The sequence below is a fragment of the Diplotaxodon limnothrissa genome, linkage group LG22 (genome assembly GCF_057381915.1).
Source record: "Diplotaxodon limnothrissa isolate DT_005_m linkage group LG22, D_limnothrissa_male_GT1.1, whole genome shotgun sequence".
NCBI classification, from domain to species: domain Eukaryota; kingdom Metazoa; phylum Chordata; class Actinopteri; order Cichliformes; family Cichlidae; genus Diplotaxodon; species Diplotaxodon limnothrissa.
In genome coordinates this window covers 1390001-1400000 of record NC_140616.1, presented here as the reverse complement: position 1 = coordinate 1400000, position 10000 = coordinate 1390001, and the positions used below count along the sequence as shown (strand labels likewise).

The following is a 10000-nucleotide window of genomic DNA, read 5'->3' as shown; positions in this document are numbered from 1 at the left end:
GCTGCCCCCTGCTGGTCCCAGCAACCACTGCAGGCTTCAGAGCTACATCCAGGTGTGTTTCCAGTACAGGCTGAGGGTCGTCTGCAGAGACGCTGAAAGTGGCGTTAGATTGAATTCTCGTCCTGTTTTCCTTCCTGTCTGATCAGCAGCACTGGATCCACTCTTTTCTTTGATGATCAGAGAAGGAGATGATTTTGCTTCAGTCTTGTTCTTATTTGAAAAGGTTGCTGTGAGGTGTGACGCCACAGGTCTGATGTTTTTCATGGCATCGTTTCAAATGTAAGAATGGAAATGATAAAGAATCTCTTATATTTAGCTTGTGCGGGTTCTCCACGCTGCCACCAGCTGTGAGAACAGATGTTTTCCTTGTACATGTGAATTTGATTTGCTTGAATGGAATTAAACAGAGCGCACTCATCTGTGTGTGAAGCCTCTTTTTATGATATTTATAAATCTGAAAACCAGGGGTGTCAAACATAAGGGCCGGGGCCCAGAATCGGCCTGGCAAAGACGCCAGTCCGGCCCCCTGGAGGGTCTGGAAACGTGAAAAATGATTAACTGAAGTTTAACAGCTTTCCCTTTAAATAAAGAGACCCACACTCGTGGATCCTTCCAGAACAAAAGTGTTTGTTTGACCGAGCTGGTAAAACCTGTTCACGCAGGACGCTGTCACCGCGATCACACACCTGACCTACACAGCTGCCACACATCGTTTTCATTTTTAAGCTTCAGTTAGGTTTCATTCTGCAGGATTTGTTATTAGCTCTCCATCTGCATCCTAATCAGAACCACTGTGACGGTGTTAGCGTGACATTTAAACACTACATTTGTGTCAGTACTGCAAACACCTGTGGAAGCATCGTGTTTGTCAGACTCCACAGACTCGTGTCCCGACATACAACAAACCTGTAATATTCATATACGCACCTTTGAACATAGACAGGAAGTTAGACTCACATCACATCATGAATGAAGGGGCTTCATTACCGCACGCTGTTGATATGTTTGTTCATTACCTGCAGACTCAGTGTGAACTGTTTTATGGGCAGAGTGCTGTAACTCCTGCCCACCACCAGAGGGCAGCGCGGCTCCAAGTAAAAGTGCAACAATCCCACCTGAACTTTGACCTCACATAAACTGAGCTTGACAAACGTGCCACGGCTGAGCTGAGGAAGCATTATGGGACACGTGAAACACACCTGACCACAGGTAGCATCCAGCCACGCAGACGAAGCAGAAGGCGAGCAGCGTAGGCAGAAGGCAGAGCCCCAGACTCAAACACGGCTGCCTCATCCGGTCTGTGGACGACCGCCCGGCACTTCCTGCAAACACACAATCACACACACCATCATTTATTCTGCTTCTTTTCACATCGTTGTGCCAGCCGTATAAACCCACACACCGGCTCCCTGTGTGGGTTTGAAAGGTTTCACACTGGTTACAGGAAACTCATAACTGGAGGAAAAATGAGCTGCGGCGGTGCCGTGGGGGCGGAGACTCGTCTTTACAGGTCAGCGGGAAATCCTAAAGAGGACTTGGTGGCGTTTCATAGAGAGAACATTAAAGCTTCTCCTGTGATAAAACCAACCACGAGTGACGCTCAGCTGAGCGCCCGACTATCAAGAGACAATACATAAAAATATATCAAACTCAAAACAATTAAATACGTAAAAACTCAGATCAATAGAATAAAAATAGAATATAACATGTACTTTTATTTCCAGTACATCCTGATGTGACGTCTCACTGCAGTTTCTTTCACAACTTCGTTCCAACGACACAAACTATTAAAGGTGTCAGCACGCACACGGAAACCGTCGTGTGTTCGTGTTCAGCTGCTCGGCTGCAGACGCGTGGACGCGCGGTGACAAGATTCAGGGGGGGTGACGACTCACCCCACTCGTTTTTCCACACGTGTGTGACGTGTAGCATGTTTGTCACAAAATGTCCGTTCATGGAACGCAGAGGGCCCCCTGCCTCCGTTCTGCTGTGGGGGGCAGCTTGCTGTCCCATCAGCTGATCAACAACACAAACATCCTAGAACAGAAATCCTACTGCACCTTTCAAACTTTGTCAACATCAAGTTTTCTTCTGATCCACGCGGCAAAAAACTGCTGCAGTTTGTTTATTTCGAGTAAAATCGGTGCGTTCGTGGTCGGAAACAAGTCTGCGTCTTTGAACATGTCCACATTTCCACTTTTAGACACAGGAACGGTCCCCGCCTTCTTCACAAGTCAAACGTTTGTGCTGGTTTGTCATGAACGAGCTTTTATTTATGCAGTTATTGGAAACTTGAGCCTCGACAGTTTCACGTCTTTAGCTGCTCTGAGAGGAAACGTGCCAGCATTGATCTGATGGTTCGGTTTTTCTGAATGCAAACTGTAGTTTATTGGAAGTATTAAAAATAGTTAAAGTTAACCCCGTTTGTTACTTTAAGAGTGTGATCATGATGAAAACTCCAGCACTGGTTTATGTTTCACAACATTTTCACAGTAAAGAAACAGGCTGGGTGACTTTGGATAGAAACTTTTGTTAGTGTCTTTAAAACACAATCAGCACACATGCAGCGCACACGTTTCACATCGATTTTGTTTGATCTGAAGAAGGTGGGGGCAGAGTGCAGCACAGGTCCACAGACCCGGAGGATCGATGCCGAGAACTGAAGCTCGCTGCAGCCTAACGAGTGACTGAGACACAGAGACGCCGACTGACGGAAAAACTCAGTGAAGACAAAAGAAGTTTGTGATCTAATCCCCAGCTGTGAACGCAGCCCGGACAGCTGCACATGCTGCAAACAGAAACATCCAGCTGCAGCTCCATAAGAGATCAGGAGGTCACGTCTCCAGAGCATAACGCTTACTGACTGGCGCCACCTACAGGTCCACGCTTGATATCCCCTCCTGTGAGCCAGAACTCATACAGAACGTCTGCTTCCTGGGAAGTGTTCATAAATCGTTTTAAAGAAAGAATCCACGGTCACGGCCTCACTTTCATGTTCCACTGATCTGTTTCCATAGTCATCCTCAACTCAGCATGTAAACATTTATGATCAAATACTCTCAAAACTGTTTTAGAAAATCCAGAAAATGATTTTAAATCTTACAGCCTCCTGACCAAGCCTGACAGCCTGGACCAGCAGGCAGAGCAACACGAACATCTGAAAAAGGAAATGTTAGATCTTCATCGTGTATCGTGAAATGTTCCTGCTGTTTAAAAAGTTTCTGAGCTCAGCTCGAGCTGACAGCAGAAACGTCTGATCGTCTTACCGTCCACAGTCAGCTGAATTCCTCTGTTAACGTGCATCTTATCTGCAAACCTCCCGATGCAGAAGTACAGCCCAGCATCCTCCTCCTCCACCTCCTGGATCTCCAGGCTGACCAGGCCGGTCTGCAGCGTCCCGTCACACTTCATGCGATGGTTGTTTGTGTGATGGTCAGTGGTGTCCGGCCCTTTTAACTTCCCCTCTTTAACAGTTAACAGAGGCAGCAGCTGCTCTGAGCGCAGCAGGTACCAGGTGATCTCATATTTGTGCGTCATGTTACAGAGTAGAGAGACGTTGTGGCCCACCGGCACCACCTGGGTGGAGCTGTGAACAGGTGAGGCTGAAGCCAGGTGACATCCCGCAGCACCTGAGGAGTGAGCACAGGTCAGGACTGCGTGCAGCCGAAGGCTCCTTCATATCACAGAAAACACAACAGGTCACAGGTGTGCACTCCACAGCTCGATAGAGCTCACAGTTCCTGCTTCATGGTTTTCCACAGAGAAATCATTTCCCCATTAATACTGTTAAGTTTACTGCACATGCTCACAATGAGTCAGGCTGAGGGTCGACATGGAAACTGCTGCGACTGCTGTGCACACCCACAGCTTTAGAAATCTTTTTTATTACAAAAACATTTTTTGTCAGACTAAAATTGATCTGAAGTTATATTATCAGACAGAAAATAACCGTCCAGCCACTAAAGATGTACCCATTACTCCAGATAAACAGGTTTCGTTATAAAAATAATAATATGGATAATATAAAATAATAAAAATAAAAAGCACAATTTTTCATAATTCACAAAGTCTCATCAGCAGCTTTAAGCCACGAAAAGATGCTGAATGATGCTGTTAATGTCCAATAAAACATCAGTGACTTTAAATACCAAAATCCATCAAAGTCTGAAATGCTGCCCAACAAAAACTAAAGTGGAAACAGAAACAAACATTCATAGAAATAATTTATCACAAAATAAAAACAAGAAGACTGCAGACACAAGTATTAGTATGACTTTCTTAATATTACTATAACAATAATAATTATACATATTTTCAGTACCTTATTATCATTAATATGAGCATACTTTCCTTTAGAACCTCGAGGATGGCTTTGTTTGTTTATCTGTTTATCAATCTACATTCATCTATACATTTATATATATATATATATATATTGTGATATTGTAAATTATAATTTACAATATCACAATAGTTAGATTTACAATGTCTAACTATAGTTTAAGATGTTTTTCAATGCTAAAATCTGAAAAAAAAAAAAAAAAATCAAAAACACCATCAGGTTATCGAACACTGGGCGACAACAGGATGATTAATCCAGAGAAATGAAAACAGATCCCCTTCCAACATACCCGAGTCTTATAATTATTATTGTTGTTGTTGTTGTTGTTGTTGTTGTTGGACAAAGCCTTAAAAAGAACAAGAGCAAATCTGAAACTTGTGAAACTTGTAATTTCTCGGTAAAGAGAAGTGAAAGAAAAACGCGTCCAGCTACAGGGAGGGGTGAGTCCCAGGACACCCAGCAGGCCTCGGGTCTGCACCGGGGTCAGGGACCGAGGTCAGCCTGCAACACTCTGCCCCCTCAGTGTGGGGCGTGTCCCGACTTTCACTGGTCACTTGAACGTAAACACGCGATCATCATGAGACAAACTAACGAGCAGAAACACAACAAGAGGAGGACCCGGATCCCGGATCCCTCGGGCCCTGGAAGGTCTGCATTCTGAGCCGGAGACTCACTGACACACCCAGGAATTGTATAACGAGCCTGAAATCCCGCAGCCATTCTGAGAGGGAGTCCTGAAATAAAAACAAACATAAATAAAATAAAACTCACACAGACCGGTCAGGATCCACGTGACACCCGCCATCATTTAAATACAGATCAGTTTTCTCCAGGTGTGCTGCACGAGCTGTCTGCAGCGCGAGGAGCTGACGCTCACAGACACACAGACTGACACACAGACTGACGGCGCAAAGTGTTTTAATGTGGGACGGGGAAGTGAGCGGGACTTGACTGAGCAGCAGCAGAGACCACCAACACTGCTGCTGGAGCGCTAAAAGGAAGGCACGCGCTGTTCCCGCGAACTCACGCCGAGGCGTCAGCAGCTTCACGCGCTCCGCTCAGCTGAGCCGGTAAGTTTCGTTTCTGCAGAGCTCCGCGCCGCAGCTCACGGTTGCTTCAAAATAAAAGCCCAGTGATAATATGAATCGGATAATCTTCTTTTCTCCGCTTTTTACAACGTTTTTCACAAAATGTGAACTAGCAGCGACAATGCTATAATGATGATGATGATGATGATGATGATGAAGAACGGCACTCGTCGGCACTGAATTTGATTCCGTGCTTTTAATTTGACAGGTTCGCAGGAAATCGAAACTCACGCGCTGGGTTGATAAGCCGTCAGAGGAGCCGAGAGTAAACAGAGTGGAGAAACCGCACGCGGGGGACGGAGAAGAAGACTGAGCAGAGTTTCCACGAACCGGACATCATGAAGACGGTCACCGAGCGGCTCCGGTACGACACACTGCACTTCCGGTCTGAGCAACAGCTGCTCCTGTTTATTTTATTATTTATTTAATTTAATTTTTATTCAGCAAACATGCAGGGTAATATCTAAACATGTTATTCGGATATGAAAGGTGGGAGTGAATTCAGACTGGGTTTAAGGGGCATTCTGCAGGAGAAATAACCATAAATATGATTATTATTGTTGTTGTTGTTGTTATTATTATTATTATTATTATTATTATTATTATTATTATTATTATTATTATTATTATTATTATTATTATTAATGATGATGATGATGCTGCGGACCTGCAGGGCGGGACCTGCAGGGAGATCGCGGCGCATGGCAGTTTCGTTACTGAGGAAACGAGTCCGTGGGTAGAAATGAAACTTTGCCTGGATCATGTGGAAGCTGAGTTTCGTTTCTGAGCGCTGGTCAGAGTTAAGTTTCACTGCAGCTCACAGGCAGGACCGCTACAAACAGCTGGCTGGACAGATTCCACATGATAGGCGTTATAAGACAGGAAGCTATGGCACGTGGACTTCTCTCTAATGTGTTTCTAGTGTGTTTCTAATGACCATTTAAGGTGAATAAAGAGAGCCTCATGAATAATTCTGTAATATACTTACATATCTTTATTATTGCTAATATATATTGTAATATATCTATATCACTAAGCACTTCTGGATGGATGCAAACTGCATTTCGTTGCCCTGTACCTGTGCATGTGCAATGACAATACAGTTGAATTCTATTCTATTCTATAAGCTGATCGTCTAACCCCGTTATGACGTATTTTCTTGTGTTTCTTTAGGTTTTTCATACTCATACTGTGTCTCCACACCGGAGCTTTAGTTGGTGAGTATCAGCGTCACACTCTGAGGTCAGAACTGGTCAATCCCACGTCCCTGTTCACAGGATGTTCTTGCTGTGTTTCTTTCTGCAGACTCCTCTTCTCTTTCCTCCGCCATGCTGTCCATCTCCTACATGGCGGGGGACCAGGCGATCCTTCCCTGCAGCTGGAAGTCCCACCTGGGTGAGGCGGCTCTGCCCGTCTGCCACGTCCAGTGGGTGACCCCGCCCGACACGGTGTTCGAACAGCGTGGGGACGAGAAGTGGCAGGCGCCGGAGTTTGAGGGCCGGGTGAGGGTGCCCGAGGAGAAGCTGGGGTCGGGGAATTGTTCCCTGATCATCAGCGACGTTCAGCTCGGAGACACGGGGCGCTACGACAGCTTCATGGTGGTGGACGGAAAGAGGTCCGCAAGAACTCGGGTCTTCATTCAGGGCGTCAGGCTGCTTGTGGGCGGTTAGTGTTTGACATCGTCTCCTTGGAGTCTCGACAGTCTCCTTCTGATGTCGTTCCTGGAGTATTTCATCTGTTCATTGATGGCTCTTTTGTTTCAGATCATAAATCCTCTCAGTTCCATCAGCCGGGCGAGGACATGGTCCTGCAGCTCTACACCCGTCACTCAGTCAGAGTGGTCTTCCAGGCCAGGTGAGCTGCTCACCTGCCGACAGGTGGAGACGCTGGTGGTGGATTTGTTCATCTCCCACCCTCACGCTTCCTCCCCTCAGCTCTTTATTTCCCCCGCTGACGTAAAAGCTCGCCTACTGCTTAATAAAACGACAGTTTGTGTCTCGAATCAAAGGCTGCTGGCTGCTCTGACTCATCCTGTAATTGGTGCTGACAGAGACAGAATGTGGCGTTTGGGGAAAATGATTCGTGCAAAGCAGAAACTTTCACGGCAGACAGATTTCATTTTGGGATAAACCCACAGATGTGCTGCTGCACAGAGCATGCACTGCGCCAGGATGCAAGGGGAGGGCGGGGGAGATCTTACAGGGAGGCAGACGTTTGTGGCTCTGTGGGCAGACTGATCGCGTTGCTGTTGCTTGTGCACTCTGAGGACGACGCGGTGTTTTTGTTCTGACAGCATTTACATTCTCCACAGAAACGACTCGGCGTGGTCGGACCTGTGGATGAGGGGCGATAACAACAGTCAGCGCCTGGAGAAACACCTGCTGCTCGAGCAACTGACGGTGAAGAGGTTAAAACCATCAGATGAAGGAATCTACAAAGTCCTGGACCAACATGGCCTCGCCGTCAGCACCGTGCAGCTCTCTGTGGATGGTGAGCCTATCGATTGATCTTAAATGGGATTACCTAGATTACTTTAAATGAGTTAGTACTGCAGGTTGTACTCCTGAGAGTCGCTGAGTGCACGTCGTATGGACAAAAGCACTGACAGGAGCTGCTCGGCTGCGGAAACTCAAACCGGGACGCTCTTGTGTGTGAACGCCACAGGGCGTTTTGTCCACACGGTGAATCTGAGCACCAGCGCCGTCTACGATTAAGAGCGCTCGACACCGAAGCGTGGGAACGCTCCGCTTTGCCGCAAACGGAGAATTAAATTACAAACTTAAAACAGGAAATGGTTTTTTTGGACCGCGTCGGCGTTTCTGCTGAAGAACCAGAAATAGAGAAAGTTGAGCCCCGAGCGTCCAACAGAGTCAGCTGACGACACAGAATAACTGAAGCCGTTTAACCTGTGCTTTTACTGGAACTATCGTGTGCATCATCATCACATCTACCTGTCTGTCCCACAGCACAAGCCCGTCCTGACCGGAGAGTCCAGGAGAAGCTGGAGTACGTTCCCACAGGTGAGGAAAGCGCCTGCATGGTGCCCATGAATCAGGGTCTGCATCTGAAGAGTGATTTTTAAGGACATTAAATTAAAAAACCCTCTGTGTTCCCACTTTGATGTCTTTCCAGATGTTGCTGCCAAAAGCAGCTGTTCAGCTCTTCTCACCCTGGCGGTTCTCGTCCTGAGTTTCCAAACTCTTCAGCTTCTCTGAGTTTCCTCTGCACGAGCTGCACACGTGACTCCTGCACATTACAGGCAGCAGATGGTGACAGTTCACCAGTTTGAGAGCTGTGAATCTAAAGTGTGTGTGTGTGTGTGTGTGTGTGTGTTCATTTTTTCTTGTGACCCTCAATCATCGGCTGGCTTCTTAGAAACGCAGCCGCGGCTCAGACTGCGACGCAGGTTTGTTCTTAGGTGTAGATTGACACTACGATGGATGGAAACCTGCAGCCTGCCTCTGTTTGTTCACTTCTAAATAAGCCGCGCTCCGATCCTGATAAGGCGTCATTTACAAAAGGCACCTTTTAGGTTGCCAGCTTTGAGAAGATCCTCCTCCATCATGACTCTTTGCCTTTTTAGCTCTTTATTTCATTATGGAGACCCCTGCAGTGAAGTGATCACCTCTGTGCTAGAGAAGCACCAGACCTCGTCACCACGGAAACCACTGCCGATCCAACGGAGACACAGATGGAACAGTTTCACTCATTTTCCGAGCGAAATGAGTGAAAGATTCAAAACAACGTCAACGAATCAGAGAAACTCTGACCTGTTTCACCAGAACTTCTCCGCACAAAACAGTCAAACAGCTCAGTGTGAACGTCTGCATCTGCAGATCCCATTAGTAATGATAGCACCACCACATAGACTGTAAAAGTCCTCGGAGCTCTAAAACACTCAGAAGACGAGCAGAAAATGACCTGAAACGTTTATGTTTGGGTCTCCTTCACTGACCGTGGGAAATCAGCACTTTCCTGCCCAGGGGTCAGAGTTTATTGGGGGGGGGGGAATCACCGTGATAAAGAGGTAAATGAATGAGGCAAAGTGTGATGACGGAGGGCGGAGCACATCAGCAGCTCATTAACCTTTTGGAAATGGTGCCTTATGAGGAAGTGACTGCTCCGGCCGAGGATTTCAACAGTTAAGAATGTAAAGAGAGATATATGTAATATATACGATATATTTTGTTAAATGTACTAAATGGACAAAAAGCACTGTCAGATTCATCTATGTGTGAAGAGTGTCTGCGCACAAAGGGCGGAGCCACTGCAGATCAGTCAGTCAGATAAATCCAGAGAAGATGAAAACGTTTTCAATGAAAGTATTACGTTTAGAATAAAACTCGTTACATTTGCAACAAAACTCTTTTTTTTAAATCGCTCGTTGCCCCGTGTCCAACATCACCATGGCAACAAAGACGCCGCCCGCTGTGGATGAACAGATCAGCTGGTGTTTCGGGCTCAGGGGCGTCTGTGGTGTGCTGAGCTTCGTCCAGCCTCATCGTTTTCCACTAAGAAACACTTCTAATGATTTTTCATAATTTCAAGTTCTTTTAATCTTCTTTAGCCT

The 10000-nt window shown here is 46.4% G+C and overlaps 3 protein-coding genes across 3 annotated transcripts in view; 2 read left to right on the top strand and 1 right to left on the bottom strand.

The window, feature by feature from the left end:
- Positions 1–350, top strand: part of LOC146609089 (uncharacterized) — a 3200-nt gene extending 2850 nt beyond the window's left edge. Inside the window, exon 2 of the mRNA XM_085346480.1 lies at positions 1–350. This exon is cut by the window's left edge and continues 1161 nt beyond it. The gene's annotated coding sequence lies outside the window, so the exon portion shown is untranslated.
- LOC146609088 (uncharacterized) overlaps positions 1–5095 on the bottom strand; it is a 9118-nt gene extending 4023 nt beyond the window's left edge. The window contains exons 1-3 of the mRNA XM_085346481.1: positions 4963–5095; positions 3267–3635; positions 1200–1322 (exon numbers count right to left, since the gene is read on the bottom strand). Of these exons, the coding sequence (XP_085202607.1) occupies positions 1200–1322; positions 3267–3635; positions 4963–5095 (625 nt within the window). The remainder of the gene's footprint in view (positions 1–1199; positions 1323–3266; positions 3636–4962) is intronic.
- Positions 5096–5713: 618 nt separating this feature from the next.
- The window catches only part of LOC146609087 (uncharacterized), a 4602-nt gene continuing 315 nt past the window's right edge, over positions 5714–10000 (top strand). Inside the window, exons 1-7 of the mRNA XM_085346059.1 lie at positions 5714–5794; positions 6604–6647; positions 6736–7095; positions 7194–7284; positions 7742–7920; positions 8397–8450; positions 8563–10000. The exon at positions 8563–10000 is cut by the window's right edge and continues 315 nt beyond it. Coding sequence (XP_085202185.1) covers positions 5769–5794; positions 6604–6647; positions 6736–7095; positions 7194–7284; positions 7742–7920; positions 8397–8450; positions 8563–8645 — 837 coding nt within the window. The 5' untranslated portion in view covers positions 5714–5768 and the 3' untranslated portion in view covers positions 8646–10000. The remainder of the gene's footprint in view (positions 5795–6603; positions 6648–6735; positions 7096–7193; positions 7285–7741; positions 7921–8396; positions 8451–8562) is intronic.